General features: G+C 40.4%; 1 protein-coding gene across 9 annotated transcripts in view; it reads left to right on the top strand.

Annotated features, from left to right (window-relative positions):
• CREB5 (cAMP responsive element binding protein 5) overlaps positions 1-26,451 on the top strand; it is a 257,188-nt gene that overhangs the window by 160,390 nt on the left and 70,347 nt on the right. For 8 of the 9 annotated variants that reach the window (XM_051808309.1, XM_051808310.1, XM_051808303.1 and 5 more), the window contains 2 exons: positions 22,168-22,294; positions 24,423-24,533. In XM_051808309.1, coding sequence (XP_051664269.1) covers positions 22,168-22,294; positions 24,423-24,533 — 238 coding nt within the window. The remainder of the gene's footprint in view (positions 1-22,167; positions 22,295-24,422; positions 24,534-26,451) is intronic. The other variant, XM_051808305.1, reaches the window with a different exon arrangement.

The following is a 26,451-nucleotide window of genomic DNA, read 5'->3' as shown; positions in this document are numbered from 1 at the left end:
CAAATAGGACAAACATTAGATATAATAAATAACTGGTTGGCTCAGAGTCAGATATTTGGGATTGCCCAAACAATCCCCAGAGGACTTAGAAAGATCTGTGTTATGAGAATACAAAATTTCTGCACCCAACCAAAATCTTGGGCAGTTTTGGGTGAAATCTATTTGGACTGTTGAATATCTCCAAGCAAACGAGCACCCCAAAACTGCACACTGTTCAGCACTGAACCTGTAATGAGTTATGACACTGCAGCAGAGGAAGATGGGTTAGTTGCTCAGAGGACAGATGCCGTTAGGGGCATCTTCCCTAGGTTGAAGGGAGAGAGTATCCTGAGAAGCAGAGAGCAGGAGAACTTGGTTTATTTAGCCTGGGCAGAGACAGCTAACTGGATCTAATTGCAGCCTTTAGCTACTTACAGGACATTACAGAGGAGGCAGAGTCTGCCCTGCTTTGTAGTATGAGGATGGAGGGCAACAGTTGCAAGTTTCAATGAGAGAAATTTCCATGAGACCTAAAAAAAGAAAGGCTATCGCAGGAGGACCATGGCAGGGCATAGCAACTGGCTGGAGTCAGTCTCTGCTGCTGTAGATTTTCACACTTTGCCTAAACAAGACTCCCAGCATCCTCCCTGATACTGCACTTAGTCCTGGTTGGAGCAGGAGGTTAAACAAGGTGATCTTCTGAGGTGACTTCTGACTGAAACTATGCTTTGTACTTGCACTGGGCATTGATTGCAGCACTGGCTGTCTGTACAGGGGTTGGAAGCAGGAAGAATTTTGATGAGGAAAAAACAATAAGAAAAGCAAATGGTGAGATAAGAACATAATGTCATCTAAAGCATAACCTGTGCCTGCTTGTGTCCACCTTGTTTCGAGAAATAAAGAGTGTATGCACCTCATGTAGCAACTGTAACTTTGGACTCTGAATTGCTCCTGCTGGGGAGAACATGAATTATGCTTCAAGGTGCTTAACTTCCTAGGTTTCCCACCATGCTGTAAGTGTTGGCCACCTAAGTTTTAGTAGATGCCTTATAAACATGCAAAGATAAAACAGGAATCATGGAAACCAGCCATTTTTGGCTGAAATGTAAGTCAAAATGAAGCCAAATATCTTTTCAGTTTATAAACAGCTGAACAGGTCTTGTTCCCTCACGAACTAATCATCTGTAGTGCTTGTTTATAGTCAAGAATAACAGAATTCTAAAACACTAGGAGAAAATCTGTCTCTGAGCTACTTCCAAACCAATCAGCCATTTAAAGTATCGCCCCCTCACACTCCTTTCTATTTTTTAAAAAATAAGGGAATTAAATCATAACAAACAAAACTTCTGAGCCTTCATGGTAATTTTCAGCATGTTTTACAAAAGTTGGAGACAAACTTTGTCCATAACCATGTGAGAAATCCATTTGCTAATATCCCTGTAAACTGAAAGGTATGTTTTACAGGAACTTAGCTAGCAAAAACTGGCCCCACTATAAAAGTAATGGAACATTAATGCCTTTTTGCAGTGAACTCCCTGTATACCTTATCCTGCATTCATATTTGTCCATTAACTAATGACTATACAATATGCTGTCGCTACTATTGCACGTAAAATCATGCATACTCAGTTATTTTATTATTGCAAAATAAATAATTTATTACAGATTATAACATAAAGACTGAGGAACAGTGCCTGTATATGAGTTTTCACCAACAAAAGCCTGTGTAGTGATGCTGACTCAGTCTTATATTCATCTTGAGCTAAACGGCTCAGAGAACAATGTTGTTCCTATTTCTGAAGTTTCCAAAAGTGTAGTCCCAGGGTGTAGGGCCTTGCTCTCGCTATGCCCCTGGTACATTCCTTACTGTCATGCATTCACCTTGCTTGCATACTCTTTTCTTGCAATCAAGATAAGGTCTGTCCTTTTAAAGTGCTGCATCTGACGCTTGGGTAAATGTCAAAGATGATTTTGCACTGCTGTCAGATGCAGAGCAAATCACGGAATATGGATGTGTGGTAAAAACTTCCTGGCTGGAAGAGCTAATCCCATTGGAAAACAAAACAAAAAGTCCCATGCTTTCCTGTAGAATATTGTAGTTTCTCTTGAAAACAGCATTCCTACCCAGTTAATTTTTTACTGAATCTAATCAGTCTTTAAGATAGCTTTGAAATACCAGTGTTAGTTCTGTTTTTCATTAATATGTTGATACTGATGTCCAGGTCTCTAACTAGTTGTTAGAATCAGTTAGAAAAAAATCTAGGAAAGAAGACATAAAAGAAAGGAATGACTTGTAATACTGGTTGTTTTTAATAGAACAGGAAATGAAGAAAAACTGACAGATTTAAGATTTCTTTTGTGTCATTGGTGTACTTGAGGCAGGTGAGCTGTAACAGTTACTAGTTTTATGTGAATAACAAACTTATTGACTTAGGGACTGAAATTAAAAATAGTAATGTAGGCTAAGTCAATATGATTTAATTTCTTAATTATTCTGTGCAAATAAAGAGCAAAGACATTCTCAGGTTTTCAAGAAAATTAACTTTTTTGAATGAACTAGGTAACTTTCCAGAAAAATACAGCATTTCAAACTTGAACATTTAGACATGCTAAAAAATTCTACTTTTCAAAATATTCTATTCTTCTCCACTTCTAAGATTTATTAAATATACCTTATTAGTGAATTTAATGATTTTGGTCAACCTGAAAGTGCTGCTCTATCTTTCGAACTTGGCTGCAATTTTCTGCATAAATCACATCAGTTACAGGGCAAGTGAATTAACCACCATAGAGTATATTTAATTTGCACATACACTATAGATAATTGAAATCTCTATCCTCATATAACTTCAGGCTTTAAGTTGATATCAGGAGCCTCTAGAAAAAGCTTTTTGTCATTTCTAACACAAGCATGGTATTGTTCCTGCTATGAAGAGTAAGGGGATTGGTGCAGAAAAGCTTTTGCAACTTAATTTTTCCACTGTTTGTCGTTGCCCAGGGTGGGTTTCAGGGCCAGTAATGCATTGTGCTATACTTTCATCATCTCTACCCTCACTAGAAATAGCTGCAAGTTACCGTGGCTGAAGAAATCTTGCAAGATTTGTAAAACTAAAGAATATTAAAGTAGACCCTGTAAATTCGTGTAGCTAGATGCTTTCAGGATTGGAGGCTAGATGTCCATAGCGGATGATTGAGAAAACGTGTTTTTCACCAGTGACAGGTTAAAAATAACTCTCCACTTTTAGCACCATTTCCAATTTTTCAAGACCTCTGTGAAAGAGCTGCTTTTTGCAGAAACCTTGTGCACAGTGACCTGTAGAGTTAAATCTTCTCTTTGGTGCCTGCATTCCCTGGAGTTTCAGCGGCTTATCATTTTGTGCGTCTGGGATTTTCATGATTTGAAATACCAAAGAGAGCTGGAACCGTTTTCACTGTCACATAGCCCTGGGGACTGGTGGTCAGTAGGGTAGGTGTGATTGGATGCCCAAAATGATCATTGCATTTCAAAACCATGTTTTTGTTCTCATGGGATATTTCTCAATTATTTTTTCCTCTTCAGGTAAGAGTCGAAAGTTAATGAAGAAGCCCATAGAATTCCATTTTAAGTTTGCATTCTCTAAGTCAAAAATGAAGGTCCTTTGGGTGAGACAAAATGTACTAAATATTGAACACATTACTCAGGATGACTTTTTTTTAAATGGCCTTTTTCCTCAGAAAAGAATACAAATGAAACATATGTAATCCTAAATCTAAGAGGAAATCTATCAAAATCTGCCAAGTTTCAGGGGTTTTTGTTTTTGGTGTATAGCAAAGTTTTGGCTGTGATATACTTTCAGTTGCTGTACTCTTTATCCCGTAACATGGAGTTCTCATTTGGTTATTTCTCTTTGCACTGATCCTGTTGCTTAAAAAAAAAGTCTGAGCAGTTAGACCATATGTTTATATCATAGCCCCTAATGTCAAAATTTTAATTGATTTTCCCACATTCAGGGTTAGGAGGGGGCTGTATCATGTTCCACTACGTCATAAAAACAAAAATATTTAAAATATGTTTCAAATAAAATGAAGGGGGAGAAGGAAAAAAATGCTTAACTTAGAAAAGATGTGGGATTCATTAACAAAAGAAAATACTGGCCATGGACCAACGGCAAGCCAAATGTTTTGCCAGCAGTTTGCAGTTCACAGTCATCATTGCATGTCACTCTGCCTCCTGCACCAGCCCCTCCAACCATACAGGTCTTTATTTTAAAGAGAAACCTGTCTGGTTTGAGTTGAATAAATTAATTTGGGTTTACTTAGTTTAAAAACAAAATATAGAGGGCCCAATTTTATTTCATTATGCCCATGGGTAAAGCAGTCCAGGGTAATTACAACCACAGTGCTGGTTGCTCTATCTTAATTAAAGAGGGTTTTTTTGCACAGAGGTTTTTGCACAACATAATAAAATAGTTTGTGGTCTGGCTAGCCTCAGTGTCACAAGAGTGTACTCATTTCAGAAATTGTCCAGCTTTTCCAAAAACTGAGGCCCTTCCATTGAAGAGGAAGCATGGAGCTGCTCAGCACAGCACAGGTAGTTTACAGTAAGGGCACTGTCATAAATCATGTAGCAAACAACCTTTCATACAATCTTGTACACTAAGTGGCATGCTTGTCAGCAGCAATGAATTTGGACTTCAGTAAGTCTTTAAGCAATAAGGTACTCTAAAATGTGCAACACTGTTATACATCTGTGACCAAAACTCTTATTTTTCCAAACCTTCCTGGTAATGTTTTGGGCTGTTTGGGATTTTTTATGTTTTTTTGGAGAGGGGTCTCCTTTGCAAATAAATATAATTTATTGCCTAGCAAATAATTTTAAAGAAAAGGCATCAAAGACATTTAAATAATGTACTTGGGATGCTAATTAAAAAACCCCAAACTCAAATCCCAACAAGCATGACTAAGATAACCTGTTATTAGAAAAGTCAAAGGAGGCATGTTTGCTAGCTGAATAAATCAAGTAGTGTTTTAAAAACACTGTCTCAGGGATGATTAAGGGTAAGTGATTTTCATTACTACATTAAGTTCTCCTTTCTGTTGTGGTGCTTTTTATATCACATCAAGCTTAGCTATTCACTTATGCTGCTTTAAAAAGCCCCAGCACCTCACTTACTTAAATTATGACCTGGTGCATCGATTCAGAAAGACAGCAACCCAGGCTTGACTTACTGCTCAGGAACCTGACACGGGTCCTTCCTTTGCGTGCTCTCTCTCTCATACAGTTGGTAAAACTGACTGAATTCAGTTTGGCAAATACCACTGGACCAGACCCTGGGGTAACTCCAGTCAGTAAAATTTCACTGCTTCCAACAAGTTCCCCTCCCCACATGGCGGTTTCCTTCAAGTTGCACAACTTTCCCTTTCCTTAGATTATAATATTCTGATATTTAGGGTCACCAGTTGTCCCCGAGTCAGATTGTGGTTGCACTACTTTGCACATATACAAGGGCACAGTTCACAAATATTTGTGAACCTTTCAGGAAGAATCTCAAGGTTGGAATAAGGAACATAAAAATGGCACTAGATGCTTTGCTCAGTGACCAGCAGTGGATTTTGTTTCTTTCTGTTGGGTACATAGATTTTCCTATGAAGGGATAAATGGGTTTAGCTTCAGCTGCTTGAACTGACACAGTTTCACCTGAGCTTGCATTTGTGGAGAAGGAAATGCCAAGGGGATGTGCATTGTATCCCAAGCCAGGACTCCAGCCAAGGGGAGGGCAGCCCTCAGCTGCATTTGTGCTGCTCTGAAGTACCATTAGCAGTGGCTGCCTGCAGGACAAGGGGAGCTGGAACATGTGGTATTTGACAAAACTGGAGTGTCTTCCAGCTTCCCTAGGCATGGCCCAGGTCCTTGGCTACATAGTCCTGGGAGTGTGATTATAGACATCTGGTCTTCCTAGAGTCTCCAAGCATAGAATTAGGCATGTGTAAATGGGGAGAATTAGCCTAGAGGTGGATCAGAGAGACTTCCACCCCCCACAATAAAGTTCAGAACATGAAAATACTGATTTACTTCCCACTTAGTGTGGCAAGACTGAAGCAACAACATCCAAATATGCTTCTTGGATGCAGCTGCCAAAGAAACATTTCACAATGAACACAGAGGGGCATCCCTGTGGCAGCCTCAGCTGAGGTGCTAATGATTTCATAACCTGTTCTTTTATTATGCAAGCTATAATACTTGCTGAGACTATTCAGCCTGGGAGTGCCTGCCAGGGCAGGAGCCAGGGCACAATGGTGGATTGATAATGGTTTTGCATGTGGAACAGATCTGTACTGTGTTTTACATATATGGCTTTGAAACTATAAGAAAGCAGATATTTTCTATTTCCATTTGCATTAAAGACTTCTCATGAATATGGACATTTATTGTGATCATAACCCTACTACAAATTAAAATCAGATCCCAAGTCCCCTGTGAAAAAGAAACTCATTACAATGTATGGAGATGTCAAAATGATACTAAATGACACCTAACTTTAAACCCCAAGCACTACATTTATCCATAGCTTAGGGTTAAATCTACAGTGGAAATAAGACCAGGAGCTAAGTAAGGTTTACGGGGGTGGGGGAAGTCCCAGTAGATGTATAGTCACAAACTGAAGAATAAACAGCTGGTTGTATGTGTCTGCCAAATATGAAGTGTCTTGCGTATATACTGCTCCATTTTCTTCTCTCAAGTCACAGATTACCTGTGTTACATATCCTACACGGACCAGGTCAGTTTTATACAAGGCGTAATTTGTTGATTCAGATGGTTTGTTGCTATAGAGAAAGAGATAAAGGCAGATTTCCATGTTGGTCTAAAGGTACACATATGAACCAGTATTCCTAAATACTCAGTTTCTCATCAAATTTTATGTACTAGCCATTTTAAGGACTTGTTATTTGGTAGTCTAATACAAGGGCTAAATCTGTGCTTCACAATATAGAGAGACCAGGGGAAAATAAAACAAAAATATGCTGACCTGAAATCTGACTTTGCCACTATTCTTTACATTAATTTGCCTTTCCTCTTAAAAAAAGTGAAATAGAACGACAACGGAAAATGTGGAGCGGAGTGAGTAAGCCATGGCTTCCGACCCCTGGAAATCGGCCATACTCACTGCTGTGCAAATTCCTGCTGCTCTCTGAGCTGAGATCATACTGTTGGAGATGGCAAGTGTATAGAGCACAGATCTCTATCTTTCTTCCATTGCTAAATATTAACAGTAAAAAATAAATGCAGGTGATGCAACAGGCTTTGACTGGGTCTATTTATGTGATTGTTGAGATATTTTAACCAGATCAGTCAAATGTCTGGCTCCATGTGGCCAAATCAAACAGATCTGATGTTATTGTAAACTGAGTGGAGCTGCCACTTTACCGTTTAGGTAAAGTTAACGTTTTTTAACATGTTCACCTGTCATGTGTCTCTGGGCACACGTGTGATATTTTATAGGAGACATCTAGAAAAGGACACGTCTTCTCCTTTCCATTTTTCACCTTCTGCCTCTTCCCCTCCCTAAGCTGACAGTCTTTTTCCTCTGCCCTCCCAACAGCTCCAAGCAGTTAAAAAAACAAAACCAAAAAAACCCCAAACCAACCAACCAAAAAAAAACCCACAAAAAACCCCCACCACAAAACCAACTAATGTTTCTGCACTGACTGTCAGGCCAGCAGGAGAAACAAATTGCATTGTCAGAGGCCTTCCACTGACAACTCCAGCCTACTCGTTCCCACAGTTTAAATCTGGAAACTCTTAATTCAAATGCTGCAGTTGATTCTGATGGCTATAGTGGAACTTCACTGAAAAGCAGTACTTTAGAGTTGGGTTTTGCAGCATCAGGCAGTCAGTGGGAGTTGAAATGATACTTATGTTCCTGGGAGGGCTGTTTTCAGACCTGCGTGTCTACAGGAGACCTGGGCCATGTCTAGGTGAGTGGCATTACTTCAGCTGTGCAAATGCAGCAAGAAAGGCCCTTCTAGCCTGGTCAGCCAGGTCTTTTAAATTCTTTTATACAAAGATTGTTTCCTCCTTGCTGAATTGTAATATTGAAAACTGCAAGGTGCAAAGTCTTAAAGTTATCCAGTACCCTCAGACTTTCAAAATTCATCTGATTCAATTTTTGTCTCTGCTGATCATAAAGCTGCTCTTTTACTTTCCCTGGCATGGCAGCTTTCTAGTTAAAGCACTGTTTCAGTAGCAGTTCTCAAAGGAGAAAAAGTGGAGGAAAAAAGAAACAGTGCAAGTCATAACTATTCATGGAGTATGCATCAACACTTAGGGTTCACGTTAAAGACATTAAATAAATAATTAGCAGTGGGTTAGTTCATAGTGCAGACTCTTGGAAGTTGACAGGATGACCTGAGCTTTTTCACATGGCTGCCTACTGACCATTAAGCTTTTTACTCTAAACTGGTGCAGAGGATGTTATTTTAATCTTCAACACAAAGTTCTAGTTTAGGAGAATATTTACTCTTTAAGACACATATCTTTCAAGATAAAGATAAAACAAACAAACAAAACACCCCTCAGCTGTGAAACACTAAATCAGAAACATCAGTACAAATTGGAAGGAAAAGATGAAAAATAAGCTTTTTTTCCTTAGTATGATGTAGCATATAATTAACACACATAAGTCAGTATTCTGGGTATAATTTAGGAAAGTATCTTCTTAGGGTTCATACATTTTTATGGATCTAGTTCTGTTCTAAATGACTATATTAGCAGCATTCCTGTGAACTTTAATGGCAAGAGCATCATGCCCAAAAGAACATCTGCCATCTCTCCTTGTCTTTCTCAGCTCAACTGTACATGCTGCACAAGGCAAATAGGATGATCTCAAAGAATAGTGGAAAGCTGGTTTGCAGATCAGCATATTGGGTTCAGTGCCAGTATCAAGAAGAGCAGTGAGGGTAGAATTCGGACAGTGCTTTCAGGAGAAATTCTGTGAATCTTATGGTGATCCCTCTGCTTCACTTCATAAGCTAATCACCACCAGAGGTCAGGAGAATTTACTTGGTAGTAGTCCACAGATATCAAAGTGTAAGATGGGGATTTTTGTTTTCTTTTGAAGCACAAGACATAGATCACTGTCAAAGCTTCTTTTACAACCAGATGTAATGCATGTAATATGCTGTCTGTTTATGGAGTGTGTGTGCATGTGTGCATATGAGTGAGATTCCCAGTTGGTTTAAATCCATTGTCTTTGGCAAAGCTGTGTGCTGTACACCATTGAGAATTGGCTCTATTGCTGTTGATGTATTCATGCTTTTCTTATTGTTTTCTCAAATTATTGTGTTAACTGGGTTACAGCTCATGAGATCTCTTTATTTTTCAGCTTTATATTTCCACAGCAATAATTTGGTCATAAATGAGCATATTTTGAAGATCACCAGGTAGACTAATGTGGAAAGCTTTTTAGGAGAAAAATTTTGAATATACTTCTGATTGTTTCATTTCAAAGAACGGTTCAAAAGAGAACATCAAAATCCTGGTAAAAAACCAACCCCTAGAGATACTTGTCTTTTCATATTTTATCCCACTTCCACTCGCTACTATTTAGAATATTTCATAATAGTAAGTAACATTTCTGCTTTAAGCTGGAGGGTCTAAAAAAAGTGTGCTTTGGTATTTGACATTACTGACCACTTAGACTTGCTGCTTTTTATTATAAGCATTGGCTGGATTGTATGCATATTTTTAAAACTAAGATTTGAGATTTACATGTTATCTGGAATTTGATCTCTAACTTGAAAGGCTACTGTAGCCACAATAAGAATGAAAATAACCCTGAACTGTTGAAAATTCAACTCTGAGCACCCAAAGTGGTAATGACTGCAATAGTAGTTTTGTCGATATTTATAAATCAATGCAAACCAGAAACTGGATGTTTTAATTTACTACAGTTTCAATGTAACTGATACCCTCAAGTTGAGAGCTTTAAGCTTTCTGAAGTGCAATGTTATTGCAGGGCATGCATCCAATTTTTAAAACATTATATAGATTGGAGACAGATGAGCTTTTCAAAATTATTTTAGGCCTATTTTGATTGAATGCCTGAGATGCGTTTTCCAGTGGAAATTAATTGGATTGATGTGAAAACAAATGAACTCCAACCTCAAAATTAGCTGCAGGTTCATGCTTAAACCAGGACTTAAAAGGGAGGGAGTGGGCACTGATAGTGACTGGAAATCACAATGACAATATGCACTTTGTTGGAAGAATAAAATAATGGTTTTTTCAATGCTTGCTCTTTTTTGCTGTCTCTCTTAACATGCATGCATGTGTAGGGAAAGAAATTTTCCCATGTATCTGTGGTTGCGCATGAATAGACAATGGCTTTTACTAGCTCTCACTGCTTCCCCTTGCATGCTGCTGGAAACCTCTGCTGGGCTGTGTCGGCAGCTGAGCAGCGGCAAAATCTCCGGCAGCCACTACCTGTTGTCACAGGGAATTTCTGGGGCACACCATTCATGCGGATTGTTCTGGGCAAATTTATTAACAAACAGCAGCTAACGTGATTTCCACTGTTCAGTGAAATTTGCCTTAGCTTTGTAAAAACTGCTGTAGGTGAGGTTGGGATTCCTGTTTCTTCAGCTGATGCTCTCAGTCAGTGGATTAACGAGACCATACAGCACTGGCTCAGAGCTGATCTCTCTGGAAGTACAACTGCAGCAGTTCTCCATGACTTTGTTCTATCTGCCTTGAAATTCACCTCTTCCCCGTGCTTTTCATCGTTTGTACTGATAGAGCTGTCAGCTGGGATTTTTAGCATGTTTAAGAGATGAAGCGCGTGCAAATGTTCCTCCCAGGAAATGGCATATATTCATTTTGATCAGTTTGAAGGGAATCGGTGGAGTGAGTTGGGAGTGGGAAGAAGGTCACTGAAGATATAGAGCTATTTGGCAGCACTAAGATATTTTTACACCTGGAAATGACTTGCTGAACACATAATGGAGAGTACATCCTCATGTATGTGCTCCTTTCCCTTCTCCCCCACTGCCACCCACTGAAACAACCAGCAGCTTTGAGATGCTGAGCACATTTGGGGCTGTGACCCTAGTGGGCCATGCACAAGTGCTAACTTTCCTCTGGGCCACAGAGAGATATTGGCACCACAGGAGCAATGTGCTGATGGCAGAAGTGCTCAGGAAGCGATGAGCATTAAAAAACACAGAGTTTCTCTATGGTATTCTTGTTAAAGGATAGGATTAAGAGCTGGATTTTGGTCTGCTGCTGCTGTCATATGTCATCTCAGAGTTTTTCGAGCTTCCAATTCTCAGTTTTACTTATCTGCCATTTTGTTTAAGAAACCATGTATTATTTTCTTATATAATGCCTTTCTTAAAGATCTCAACAGTAAATCTCAGTAAATAAATAGTCTCACACATTGTCCTGATTAGTGACTGTGCTCTGCTAACTGTAGCAAACTCTGCTTTCCGCAGTGCATACAGCACACTTGTGTCTCGTCAGCATTAAACAGACTGAGTCTGCCAGTGGCAGATATTGGAGTGGTTTTTTTCTCCTTTAGGCAGTTTTCTGTAGTCAATTTTTTTCTACCAAAATTGTGATCAAATTGTTGCTTCCTGTCCAATCACAGCTTTATGGCTACATGTGCTATGAGTTGTATTGCCACATGGTCTTGAGACTCAGCAACAGTTGGAGCCGCTGTCTATGTCTTTGTTTAAGCTCTAGACTGATGAAAATGAATGAGAAACTGATGGGTACAGTTTTATTAATTTATTAATATGGAGATGAAGAAATGCAAAGATTCAGATTAATTTCTTATTTATTAATATTACTTTATATTTAAATTGCTGGAAGCTTCTTTAGATGTGTACTACGTCTGTTGACTACCCACAGCAGCTGTGTTTCTGTGGGGACCTAAGTTAGGTGCCTGAAGTGAATTAGCCACGATCAGAAACTAGTCTGCAATTTAAGGCCTTCACTTAAGTAGCAATCTTAATTTAATTAATTAATTCAGGACCCTTTTCCCAACCTCTTTGGGCACAGCAACCTTCCTGCTCTAATTTTAGAATGTTGGATGTGGGGACTCATGGAGGGGATGTTGAGGAGGAAAAAGTCAGGAGATATTAAGCCACCCAAATTATAAGTATAGCAGTCCTGTCTGCCCGCAGGCATATGAAGAGATCAGCAAGTACATCTTGCTTAGACACCCAAGCAGGCAACATCTCTGAAACATGGGGGCATAAAACTGCTGCTGCAGCATCCATCATCCTGTGAAGAACAGTGAAAACATGTACTGTCATCTTTGACATTTTAATTGAAAAGAAAGCTTACACAGATTTCGACCTTAAGCAGTGTGTTTATACAAGTGTATACAGAGAAATAATCTGTCAGTTCAGTGCAGGCTCATTGCTATAGGAGTTGGTTTAGTAACTGAACAATCCAACATTAGCTCACACACCTTGCCTTGTTCCATGCCTCAATAATTTTTAGTAGAAATACTTTGCCTAGAGGCATGCAGTTATTAAAAAAGAGACTCAGCTTGCTTAAAGTCTGGAATTATTAGCTCATGGTAACAAGCCTGCACTGGAGAAACTGTTGGTTCTTTGTTTTCATAACTTTGCTGTAATTCACCATCTTATTTTCAGAGACAAACTTCTGCTTTGTTTGGGAAGTTTAAAAAAAAAAAGAACAAAAAAAAAAGAAAAATAAAACACTTCAAAAAGATTATATTTTTTTCATTTTTATTATAAATAGAGTTTACAAAGCTCTTTTATCTTAGTATTTCTATTAAATTGCACTGGTCCAAATAATAAAGGTAAATAGAAAGACTTTTGAGAAATTTGTTTTACCTCATTTCCAGTATAGGGATCTGTTGGTAGTGAGTATTCAGTGAGAGCTCTCCAAAGGCACTCTCAGCCTTTTAGGAGTAAAAGGTGCTTTTTCTGTATCCTTTTTGCAATCTACTATTCCTTTCAGATTAAAAGTTATGAGGGTCAAATAAAATCCATTTACACTGCTATGACGTTTGTGGAAAAAGTCACTTGAGCAAATGAAGGTTCAGCACCTTTCGGTAGCACAGACCTGGCAGAAGAATTACTTGCTGTTGAGTTGCCTTTATCTGGATGGTAGGACTAGATTTCTTTCCAGCTGTTTAACCTGTTGATATTTTTCCTCAATGAGCCTCAAATTTTCAAATTTTCTTGAATTTACATGCCAGGCTGGAGTTTTAAGGCCAGACTTTAAAAAGAATAGGCATGTTAAAAAGTGTTTGTGTAAGCTTTATTGCTGTTATTATTCCTGGTTTTAAATAAGTTGCCATTTGGTGCATTTGGTATTATTGTTACCTTTTTTCTTCATTGAAAACTGATACACCTTTATTTGCAGTGCTGCAAAATCACTTGTTTTCCTGAAGAATTAAGTTTGGTCCTCTCTGAGCTAAGAGACTGTGGTGGAAGTGGAATCGCTTTGACATTGTTGCTTGCTTTTATGATCAAATCATGTGTATGCTGCAGTTTTTTTGGTTTTATCCCACTTTTTTTTTAATTTTATTACACGACCATGTTTTATATGGGCTAGTTCTTTATAATCCCTTGAACCTGACTTTTGCAGTGTTTCCCTGCTTTGCTTTAACTATGCCATTATCCTCCACATATCATTTGTGAGTTCCAGCTGTGTGCATAACACTGTGCAGAACATAAACTTCTCCAAGGAAGTTATAGTCTAAGAAACCATTCTAGCTTTTCTTATTTTTCTTGTAATGGGTCAGGCAATAAGACCCAGAGAAATAGAGGGAAGGGAAGATTGAAACCAGCAGTTTCTAAGACCTGTAAGAGCCAAAAGGCAAATGTTAATGGGTTCTGTGAGGCTACCAAGGACCTGCTGGTCCTTATACTTGTGCTGAATTTGCAGAGGTTCCTTAAACATATGTTCAGGAAATATAAGTGACATTAGCAAAATTGGAGTTTCTAAAGGTAAGATTTATCCTTGACTAAACCTTTAAATAGACTTTGGCCCACTAAATACATGATGGGGCCACTGATTTGTAGGGCTTTTCTCCTACAAGCTCGGGTGAAAAGTACAGAATTCTTAACAAATTTTGGAGGCATTTTTCCCCAGGTTTATAATATTTTACTATATATATATATATCCACTCACTTGTTGTTTTTTTTTTTTACTTTCCCTTCATTTAAGTGTTCTTGTCCCTGTATTTTAGAGCAAGTGATCAAGAATGCATTTCTGATGGAGTTGCTTTGTTCCCAGTGAACAGCTTCTCCTTAAGTGACATCAAGGGATACATGAATTGAGAAGTAACATCTCTTTGGTTGCTTTTGACTTTGTCCATATAGTTTCATATCTGTACGCTGCATCTTGCTCTTTTTGTGATGCTTGTTGCTGAATTCCTTCTTCCTGTGTGCTGATGTATATCTTGTTATCTTAATTGTGCCAGCTCTTCTCAAGTACTTACATGGGCTTTTCCTTCACTTCTGAATCAAACCTTGTCTATAAGACTTTTCGCAGCTTAGCCTTATCTAATCGCAGTCCTCCAGTTTCTCATTACAGTGTCAAGAATCACTTTCACTTTGCCAACGTCTTTACCAGCAGCTAGTTTCTTTTTCACAGGCTGAAATCTCTTCTTGTGCAACACTGGGAAAATACCTAAGTGTAACATATATGAAGATATATGAACACTCCATTTAAAAATCTCTACAGAAAGCATATCTTTGTCTAGATGCTTCCCAAATCCTTTAAGTTACAAGCCATAATTTTCCCTCTCCTAGAGTGTTGCCCTTCCTGTGTCTCAATCTAAGTTACTCCCTTCCTCTTGCAAACTTCCTTGATCCTGTCATTTCTGAGCATACCAGTTAAATAAAAAACATACAAAGAGACAAAAAAGCAACCAGAGGAGTGCCTCTAAATTGTCTCCAATTCTTTAGCATATTTATTTGCTTGTGTGTTCTATCTCTGTCTTCTACTTTTCATCTGGTTTTTGTCTCTAGATTGTAAACATATTCTGTAAGAATTGTCTCTTATCTGTGTTTGTACAGTGCCAGGCTCAATGTGGTCCTGCTCCCGACTGAGACCTTTGGGCACCACCACAGTATAAATGTCTGCTACTGATAATAATAATCTACCCACATCATGCAGATGTCTGAATTATCTGAGAAGTACAAAAAAAGCATCTTTACTAGGTTGGCAGGGAGCCATAAATTCTAGGTGCCAGTTTTCTTTTCCCCTGAATATGGTTTGGCTCTCTGAAAAATCTGGTGACACAAACCTCCCACTTCTTGGAAAGCTTGGCTCTCTGGTGATGCTGTGATTAAAAGACTGTTAAACATGGGATACAGCAGGTCAGGTGAGGTCCCTTGCAACTATGCGAGGTATTCCAAGTACTCGTCTGATGCTTTGTTGTTGCTTTCCTTTGTGTTTATTTTTTTCTTTCCTCCTCTGAATGACAAATGGATAAATTGAAATAAGACAGAATTGCCCTGCTTTAAGGCTGGGAAGGGGAGGAAATAAAGGACCACAAATGAGGAAAGCTCTAGTTGGATTGATAGGCTTAAATAATGGCACTGTGGATCAAACAACAGCAGACCAGCAGTAAGTGAGGCAACTCCAACATTCAGAACACATCTCTCAGATTAAAACGTCCCCTTCATGTCTTTGCCCTCTGACTGAATTATTTGAATAGTAAAGGCCCAGGACAGCACTTGGGCCAGGTACTCTGTCTGCAGTAGCTGCTGTAAAAGCAGCTTATAGCTAGTCTGTAGAATCACATTCTCCAGTGAACTTACTTTTTAGCAAAGGAAAGTTTAATTGTGACAATACCTGGTTGTCAATGGGACATTCAGAGGGTAGACTGTAGCCTATTCATTCTCATTATGCTAGGCTACTTGGATCCTTCAGCCTGAAAGCCACCCTAACCACATGCACATACTGACATCCCTTGAAAGGATGAAGGCTGCTGGTATGCAATGATTGCTCCTCATTATATTGATCATAATGATATCATTGCTACCTTATTCACCTGTGTCTCCCTATTCCTTCCACTCACTTTCCCTCATTTTTAAATTATATACAAACTTTTTGGGGGAGGACCTCACCCACAATTTTTAAACCATTGCTTCTAGGCACTGTTGTAATAAATATATATATATATGTGCATACATACATATTTTTATATGTATATATATACATAAAATGGTGAAAGTCTGATCAAGTCTGTGTTGTGTAACTGGAGAGTGGTGCAGAAAGCCTTCAGCCAGAGCTGACCCGATGTGGCGAATTGCCACAGCACAAACAACCACTTGTGGGCTGCTCCACTGTGAGATGGCTGGGTCTGGAGGCTGTAGACAGTCAAGAGATGAGCTCCTTTGCTCCAGTGCAACTCCATATACTTTGGCTTAACTTTCTTCACACCAGAGCTAACTGAAGTGGAGCAAACATGAATGTGATGTAGGTATTCTTGGTGGCCTTGCATGAATGCTATGTGCAGGGGAGTAAGGAGGAGGAGAGAGGTCATGGTAAGACCCACTCACCTGGAATGCTTTACCATAATAGAAAACATATTGCAGTGATACTTTAAATAGCATGTAGCCCCAAATGTAGCATGTAGCGTTTTGCCTGTAGCCCCAAATGGTCTAGTAGGTTCATTCAGCATGAACCTACTCTCATGAGACCTCAGCAGCAAATTGTCATCCGCACGAATTGTCCTTGAAGACTTCCAGTTAAGGGAAGCCTAGTCTTTTTATAGACGAAGGTAGTGGTTAGTCATCAGACAGTCCAGAAAACTGGGTCAAATAGGTGTTGCATCATATCAGACAGAGGATTCGGTATTAATCAAGGAGTCGCATAGTGAAGTATATATCATAGATATTTGATTACATTAGTGGAGTTATCTTTAATCATTGGGTAGAGTCATATGATGGAACATGATCGAGTCACCCTGGCTTAGCGGGGTACCACCCATCTGTTTAAATGTTAGTAAGGATGACTCATGGTGTTAGCACGACCATGTAGAGGAAGAGCCAACGTGGTCAGTTACAGCAACTTGGCTGGTGTGGTATTTTACTAAGCCAGCATAACACTATCTATCCAGCCCTTGTATGCCTGAAGGGACGGTGTACGAACACTGACCAAGACCCCATCATATCCAACAGCAGGCTTCTGCTGGAATACAATGAAAATTCCGAAATTTTGGGAAAACACCATGGGTGGCCATATTTTCAGTGAGGTTGAGCACCTGCCAGTTCTCTATCTTATCTGTCCTTTATTTGTGGGCTGTTTGCCCAACAACCCTATTTATTTAGCAGCACAGGTGCCAAGGAATGAAAACCCCACAGTCAGCAATATTGACTGACAGGCTGCAGGCAGCACCTCCTCAGCATTTACAAAGAGAGGAGCGGAGTTGATATGTTCAACATCAAAAATAACCATTATAAAGTTTCACTGACTTTCTTTGCTGCTGGTTAGAAAGCAACAGCAAAGGAGATTGTGTTGTCCTTGGAAGAGGAAGAAATGTCTTAGACAAACTGAGTATATCAGCCTGTGCCATACGCATGCCCCAGCTTGACCTGGCTGCTCCGAATCTGGGATGCCGCAGCTAACGATACGATCCTAGATGGGAGTGAAGCCAGACAGCTGGGATCCCTGTCTCGAGATGTAGTCATTGATCAGGGGATTGGAAGGAGGCAGGAAACTCTCAGCCTCTGGCGGCGACTGTTGTCCAGTGTGAGGGAGAGATACCTTTGCAAGGAGGACCTCCACGTACAGCAAGGACAGTGGAACACGATGGAACAAGGTATCCGGTGCTTAAGGGAGTTAGCTGTACTGGAGATAATCTTTTCAGAGGATGAAAGATTCCCTAAGAGTCCAGATGGCGTACAGTGCACCTCCCAAATGTGGTTAAAGTTTGCACGACTCGGGCCAGAAATGTATTCCCGCTACTTAGCAACGCTGCAATGGAGGGAGGGAGAGGACAAGGTGGGAGCATTGGTTAGCAAACTCAGGATTTATGAAGACACTGTCACCGCCCCATTACGAGCCCACGTCTCATCTGTGGAAACCAAACTGGCTGAACACGTCCGAAACCTGGAAGAGAAAATTGAAGAGGGACACCAGAAGCTAAGAGAAGAGATTAAGGAAGGGATTTTCCATATCTCGCCAGGACGAACAAGAGTCTCTGCTATCAGGAGCCAGCGTCCCCCAGCTAAGGAGAGAAGGTACACTCCACGTGGCGATCTATGGTTTTACCTCCGTGAGCATGGAGAAGATATGAGGAAGTGGGATGGGAAACCCACCTCTTCCTTAGCAGCCCGGGTACGTGAACTGAAAAGAGGAACAAATACCATAAAGAACTCTTCAAGGGTAAACGTTGCTCCAGTCTCTCGTGGGCAAGACTCCAGACGGTACAGGAATGATGATACGTCTGATCCTCTTGAAGGGACCTCCAGGTCATACCCACAAGAAGAGCACAATGAGTACCATGACCAGGACTAGGGGTGCCCTGCCTCTAGCCAGGTAGAGGAGAGGGACAATCGAGTCTATTGGACTGTGTGGATTCGGTGGCCTGGCACATCAGAGCCACAAAGATATAAGGCTTTAGTGGACACTGGCGCCCAGTGAGAGTGAATATGCACAACCACGTGCTAATCAATGACCTGCATTCAATGTAGGAGCAATTCAAGTATCCATGAGTAGTAGCCAAAGTTGGTTTCCCCAGTGGGGGGGGATCAAATGAGGATTATGTAGCATTTTTATTGGTGGCGGAAGTGCTGCAGGTTTTTTGAAAAGGAGGATCAACCTTGAAGCGCAAGGTTTCTCTGACTGCTCTGCACCTCTTTGCAAAAACACACCTGGGAACAGACTAGCAGGAGTGCAGCAAGAAAAAAATACCTCAAGTACTAAGGATTTTTTTTCCGCTCTAGCTGAGTGTAAAGCATATGGCCTCCCCCAAAACAAAGCAGCGTTAAAGGTAAAACTGGGGACAGCAAGGAAGCTTCTTTGCCATTTTAATAAATACCAGTAATTCCCTTTTGCCCAAGCTGCATATTCCCAAACTCATTAAAGTAATTTTGGAATTTTTTTTGGCTCTGGAACATATAAGCAAAACTCAAACTGTGCAGTCTCTTGAGAATCACTTGCACAAATTGTATAGGTCAGGCCAAAATAAGTTTCTGTCAAACAGCCTAACACCTAAGCTTATTATGAAACTGGTGACTTGTACAAAGGGTCTGTATATGGGACATCAGAATGAATAAAGGTGTGCGGGGGGAGCTGTTGTCATGGTACTTGTTTTACTTTACCACTGAAAACTCAAGTGGTATTTTTGATGAATGCATTGCTCTGGTTAGCCAGTGCAGTTCCTGTAGACTGTCTAAGCCAGTGGACCCAAAGGGCTCTAGAGCTCCAGTGGGCAGGTAGGTGCACACCTCAGTCTTGTTCCAGTACAGGTGTGAGAGTGCACTGGTGCTTTCTCCTTCCATACCCACTCCTCCTCGCCTGCTCTTTGGGAGGAAAACCTGTGTGCATCCCCAGCAGGGGCTGCAGCACACTCTGTTCATCCCCAGATGCCCCAGTATGGGGGTCCCAGCCCTTCTGTCTGGCACATGGACTTTAAAGCACAAGATAGAGAAGACCTGTTTGAACTTGTCTGCTGCTCTGCAGGGCAGTAGTGTTGGTGGGAATGGGCCAGTGGGAAGTGGACACTGCCTGTGGGGGTCACCACAACCACTGGAAACCAAACTGAGATCGTTCACATTCAAACTGGTATCTCCTCACTTTTTTACTTTCGAAGGAGCATGTTTTTCATGCTATTTTGACCTTATCCTAATGATTTGTCAGTTGTCTCATGTGAATGAGTGCTGGTGCGTGGCTGTGTTTAAGTGGACAGTAGAATGGGTCAGGGTCTGTGTATCTTGAGTATATTTTCTGAGCTCATTTTTTCTGCACTGTATCCTTTCCACTTACACCACCTCCACAGCTCCCAAGACTTACCCTTATGCTGAGCTGACCATAGAGTCTCCTATCCCAGAAGCTCATGCTTCCTCACAGTACTTATTGCACTTTCTCACAGAATTACACCATATATCTGGGAGACGTTGTCTTGAGGTTTTTTGGGGTGATATGAAGATGTAATTACATTCTATTCCTCCATCAACAGATAACCAGGGAGGCATAGGAAGAACTCATTGTTCGTATCTGAGATATGTTTGTGGCTGCTTTGGGATTTCTTTTTTCCCCTTCTGAATAAGTACTGTGTGTGTCTGGGAGGATTTTTAAAACACCCTTCAAAACACAGGCTTTTTCTCTCCATGGAGAACCAAGACAAAAGGACGGGTTCAGCCGTGTGCAGCTGCTAAAGAGAGGGCAGCTGAGGCCAGAGGGGTGGGAGGAGTAGGGTGTCTGAGTATGAAGGAATTGGCAGGGCAAGGATTTTGAGATGGCATTTGTTGGGACAGAAATGTTTCTGGGGCAATGGGTTGAAGAGAAGAGGGTTGAAGGACTGCAAGTCCAAGGATGGGAAATATTGGGGAGTTTTAGGGAAAAGTCAATTAGGTTGTTTGAACTCTTGGTAAAAGAGTATGAGACTTGTAGGTCAGAAGAAAATGGTTTTGCCATGAGACAGGTGCCTCCACTTTTCGAGCCTGGATGTGGTGTCCTGCATACTGGATGTCTGTGAATCCCATTGCTCACAGCCTTTGGAGTCTTTGCTTGTTGTTAGATTACTGGAAGTGACCCCTAAAGTTAGAGAAGGGGTGTACATATTCATGATTGCCAGTACAACTTAAAACTGGAGGGCCAAGATGTAAAACCCTATCAAGTGGTGTGACACAGTTCAGACCAAGTGGGATAAACAACTGTCTTCTCCTTTGCAGCTCTAGGGTTATGACTGTTTCCCTGACCATGTCAGCCCTGTTTTGAGGCTTTCATGGCTAACCGTGGATTCATCACTGAAGCAAAGGATGCTTCTGCCAAGGCTGAAAATCAACTGTGATGGTTAGAGACTCTAAACATCTTGGACTCTTTCCATGCTCCCCCAGTAGAGGCTCTTCAAGCTCCCAGACTATGCTCCCTTCTCTCCAGTCCTTCTTGTACCTTTTGGGGTAGCTCTCCTTCCCAATAAACAGTGTAAACCACGTTATACTGCAGAGCAGTTCTCTGTTCTCTGAGAATTTAACATAACGTACTCATACTAGCAATGTTTGTTGAGGCACTGTATGTGAAAACTTTCTTATTTTCAAGCTTTTTGAAAAGGTAAAAAGTTATACTCACCCCAAACTTCAAGCGACTCATACCTTCTTCAAAACTAAAAAAAACCCCAAAACAAGAAATAACTGATTAAGTAACTCCCAAGACCACATTCTTAAAGGCTATTTTTAAAGTGTAGTTTTGTTTAACCCGTTAATTTTATGTTTCTTCTGTGAGTAGGCCTGCTTTCTCACATGCACTCTTTTCCCTCTGCTGTACTTAAAAAAATCCTTCTAAATCTTTTGAACCCCCTTTGCCAAAATAAGTCACTCTGCTTTTTTATAGTCCGTACGTTTTGCTTTTATAAGCTGCTTAATCAGAATGTAATTTTCCTAATTTTCTTTCTATTTTTTTTCCATTTTCTGTGTCCTGGTAATGTGCTAAGGGGTAAAATTAGTAAACCTAACTTTAGAACAATAGCTTGGTACAGTTTCACAGGAGAGAATATCAAGACATGAAATACTCATTTTAGAGTAGTTTATTTACAGGTGATAAGGATTAAAAATTGATTAAAGAGTGGATAATTTTCTGTCATAGCCTGCAAAACTATAATCCAGATATTTTTGTTCCTGAGGGCTGAATTTACAGCAGTGCACTGATGTGGTACGCCAGGAAATTTTCCTGCCTTGTTTGTAGAAATCTTTTGCTGACCACTGTAACGTGCAGAGGTGCATAGACTGAGACCAGATGATACATTTACACTCATGTTATATCAGATGAACTATACTGGTGCTTTAACTGATAAACAGCAGAAGGAAGGTGATTCATCTGCTTCTTCAAAACTTTATGTTCCACTGATTTATGCAGGAAAGGACAAATCCTGGACTGGTTTATCTGTGCCTGCTTGTCTAGAGTTGCCTGTGCCTAGCAATGGCTGGCATGGTAAGGCTTGTTTAGGTCTCCATAGGCCATGACAGCTTTTTTACTTTTCTTTTCTTCTCTTCTAGGCCTGTCCCAGGTTCTCTGTCTTCACTACTGCACCTACACAACCGACAAAGACAGCCTATGCCTGCCTCTATGCCTGGCACCCTGCCCAATCCTACCATGCCAGGATCTTCTGCTGTACTCATGCCTGTAAGTTTTTTGTTTTGGATTCTTTTAGCGGGGGAGGAAGGTTGTTTTGTGCTTGATTCAATCTATGCAGAGGTGAAAGTCTGCTGCATTTTGTAAAAAATCAAAGTGAAATGTGTTAAGGAAGCTGGGCCTTTTTCAGTGCTTCATCTTACACAAGAGTATTTCTGATGCAGTTAACAGCATGCTGATTAGTGTGAGAGTGATTAGAAGCAGTTTACATGAGACTACAATTTCTGATTCTCACACTTGGTCACATAGGCAAGGTCCACATATCTGTTCTGGAATGAAAAGATTTTTCTGAATTCAGACAAGAATGGAAAAGCCATTTACATAAGTTATATCAGTGAAGTCTAAGTAATCTTTTTGTTTGTGAGAGATTACCACTTAACAAGAAAGAAATGTGATTTACTTTTCTGACCTGTTAACTTGCACTTATTTAGATTTAGGTCATGATCACTGCTCATCTTTCACTCATTTCTGCAGGGATGGGAATATTTCCCATCTTATTATGGGAGCTAAAAGAGTGCTTTCCATTTGTAGCTTCAAATTCTTAAATGATTTTAACAATCTTTTCTGTATAAGAGACTTGGACAGGTTAGGAGTGGAGATGAGTAAGGATGACATGGGGAAGGAGAAGTTTTTGTTTCATTTCACGATATTAGCTTTGGAAGACAACCTGGGAGCAATTGACCAAAGGAGGGAGGAAAGTACTGCTCGTTCTGGATTTGCTGGAGCAAGGGGGGCACTCCACACAAATACAAAGATTCATATTTGGCTGCTATTTCATCAGTCATTAATAAGTTATTACTTAGTAACTTGTCAATAAGAGTCTCCTGGAGTACTGACCAGGAGAACAACAACAAAAAAATAAGACTTTTTAAAAATAAGATACTGTGGGAAGCTTTTCCTGGCATAATTCCCAAGGAACATGAAATGGAGCAAACATCCAGCAATAGTGTAAGTTCAGTGGCTTCAGGCTGCTGCTGGGGAACCCTTTGGGCAACTTTACTTGCAGATGAGCAGGTGTGCTGTGGCTGAGAGCCACAGAGACGTGAGCTCGGAAGTGAGACAGATGCAGTCAATGTTGGCTGCCCCAGCTGCAGCTCCTGCCCCTCCTGAAAGGGCTGCAGGGGAGATGGTAGTGGGAGGTGCTCCTACCCCATGGAGAGGGGGTAGGAGCTTTGGCAGTGGCAGCTACGCCCCGCCAGAGAAGCAGTGGGATACTGACATCTCCCCAAGGCCCAGCACCCATTCTTGCAGGCATCATGGAAGGTGGGAAACAACCTCACCACAGGGCACAAAAAGTACCCCTCCTGCCTGGAGACCTCAGAAGGATTCAAAAGCTTCTTTGCAAGAGCCAAAGATTTAGGGGACTGGCCCAAAGCACAGCAGGATGCTCAGCTCTGGCTGAAAGCAGCACCATAACCCTGCTTACCAGCTCTGCCAACACCTAGCAGTGTATGGGGCTTGCCTCTTTTTGGGGAACAAACTCCAGGAAATGATTTTAATACAGGACTTAATGCCATTAGATTTTGTTTGAAAAGTGTATCTCTCCCTCTCCACCTAGTGAGATTAGCTTGCAGAAAGGGCTCCGAATAGCCAGGAGGAGTTCTGCTTTGTTTTTTGCTATCTCAGCAGTGCATGAAAATTTCCCTTACAAGACATATGGAAAACTCTTCTCATCTGAGTAGTCTGAGTGAAGGAAAAAGAGCCAACTTGTTTTCCATATGCTTGAGATTGTAGATTTTTATTTATGCTTTTAACAAGCTAATTTGGGCTGCGCTGGTAGGGGAAGCTACAATTTTATACAGTGATGCTTTTAAAACCACTTAACTCTGAGTGTTGTTACACTGAGAGGGAGAAAATCATTACAAAAAAGCGCAAACCTGGGTGGCTGCTACATTTGTTTATTAAAGAACCCCTTTCTTTATAATTGGCTGTGAGTTTTCAGGGCCGATTCTGATGAAACACACGCCTGCGTGCATACACACATTCAATTCATGACACAGATTGTTATTTTTTCAGTCATGACTTGAAGAAATAAAGCTGAGTCCATTTAAAAAGAAACCGAGAGTAAATTCTTGCAAATGTCTCCAGATGTTTTCAAATATTTTTTTTCTTTTAAAAGATGGAGCGACAAATGTCAATGAACTCCAACATCATGGGGATGCAGGGGCCAAACCTCAGCAATCCGTGTGCTTCACCTCAAGTTCCCCCAATGCATTCAGAAGCCAAAATGGTAAAAAGACAATTTTTTTAAAATTACTGTATTTTCTCATATTGCTCTTGCATACCAGTTACCCAGACAGTGGGGGATGTAGCCAGACACTGCTTACTTCATTCTTAGTCATACGTTATACTCTCTTTTAATATGCTGCAGTAAATTGCCTTTGTTTGTATGAACTTTCAAGATGTTCCTAGTCCTAACTGAACTCTCAGTGAGAGGCAACTGAAGGGCTGTCTGATCTATGCTGTGTTAAATAGGACTTTTGGTACAGATTAGTAGAATTTAGGCAAGTGATCTGTCTATTTCTCTAATGGTGTCTGTGCTCCACAACTTGACTTAAAGAAAATTGTCAGTCAATAAAGAGTGCAGTAAAAAGTGTGTGCTGTGGAGGGAGTGTATACAGTCCTCATTTTTTCCAGATAGGAGCGTGGCGTGTCAGGGTAGTGGCAGTACTAGAGAAGTACACCAAACAATATGTATAAAACTGGGATCTTTTTCTAGAGCGCAACAAGGTAGTTGCCATCAAAAAGAAGTGTCAGAATTTGGACAAATGTAGTTAATTTATACAAAAATGGTTTTTGAAGTTGTTCTACATCTTACAAGTCTTCTCATGCATATGTACTGGAATAGGATTAGTGTAGGTAAACTAAACTACAGGTGGGCATTTTTAAGTTTTCCCAGCTTTATATGCACTTTTGTGGAGGTGTTCAGCACTGATATCCTTGAAATCAAGTTCATCAATGCAGAAACATTCAGGGGTTTTCAGTTTCAGAACTGCCATTTGCTGGCTAGTGGAAATATGAGGACAGAAGTTTTTAGTTTTAACTCTGCAGGGTTTTTATCCTCTCAGGATATCCCATAGTAGTGGAAAACAAGAGTAACAGAACTTCTTTCAGTGATATTTTGCCCACTTAACATTGTCATTAGTGAGACAATGAAATCAAACTGACAAAGATTGGGCAACCACAGGTTTTTATATATTTCTACTTTCATGACTGGTACAGCTTTTAAAGTTGTTGTCATTTATCCTGAGGCAAAGAAAAATATCTTCTTGTCTATAAGTATTAATGCATGCAAGAGAGTCTGGGTTAAGAGTAACAACATATACGAGCTTATTCTGCCTCTGTTTTCTTAGATTGGATAGGTCATGCCTTCGTCTCAGTGTTGGTCTGGGTTAGGCTGTTAACCCAGCCTCTGTTAACACTCCATCTAAAACCACACTGCGTAAACATGCAGCCAGTTGGCCAGAAGAAGAACGATAGCCAAAAACACTGGCTCCCCCAGCCAAGGAAAACCTGTGGTCAAGAGTTCTCTCTGCTGTACCACACAGTGACGGTGACATGCCAAATGGCAACAGCATCTGCAGCAGAGCTTGTTAAAAACTTTTTGGAATAGGCAAGTGTTTTTTCAATGCAAGTGTAGCTGAGCCAAGCTAAATACTCCTTGGCTGAATAAATCCAAAACTGGCATCTGTTTTGGGGACTAAAGGTTCTGTAGTTTACTCTCTCCCAGCACCCCCTGCCTCTTTTTTACTGGAAGTGTGAGGCTACTTAAGAACAAGATTAAATTATTGGTGCATATGGTGAGAATTCTGTGCTTTAATAACTGAAACTGTACATTAATATAAATTACTTTTTAGTCTGGGTAGGTAGGTTTTATCCCTAAATCTAATATATGAAGGCATGGTTCTTTCAGATAGAAAGTGCTATCCAAAACATGGTATAGTGAACGAGCAGCGCCTTTGCTTCTCAGAGGCTTTCTGCCACTCTTCCAAGGTTGGAAAAAATCTGCACACATTAACTCTTAAGAGTAAGAGGTAAAATTCAGAACTCTGAGACCCTTCTTATTTTCAAATGCAGGTGGTTTGTTTTTTTTAATATTCCATATTTCTATATTCTAGTTTTATAGTTTATTTCAGTCTGAGCACACA

The sequence above is a fragment of the Manacus candei genome, unplaced genomic scaffold (assembly GCF_025592945.1).
Source record: "Manacus candei isolate 608988 ecotype Guabito, Panama unplaced genomic scaffold, ASM2559294v1 h1tg000072l, whole genome shotgun sequence".
Classification (NCBI taxonomy): Eukaryota; Metazoa; Chordata; class Aves; order Passeriformes; family Pipridae; genus Manacus; species Manacus candei.
Note: the sequence above shows the minus strand (reverse complement) of the source record. Positions and strands in the feature narration are given on the sequence as shown.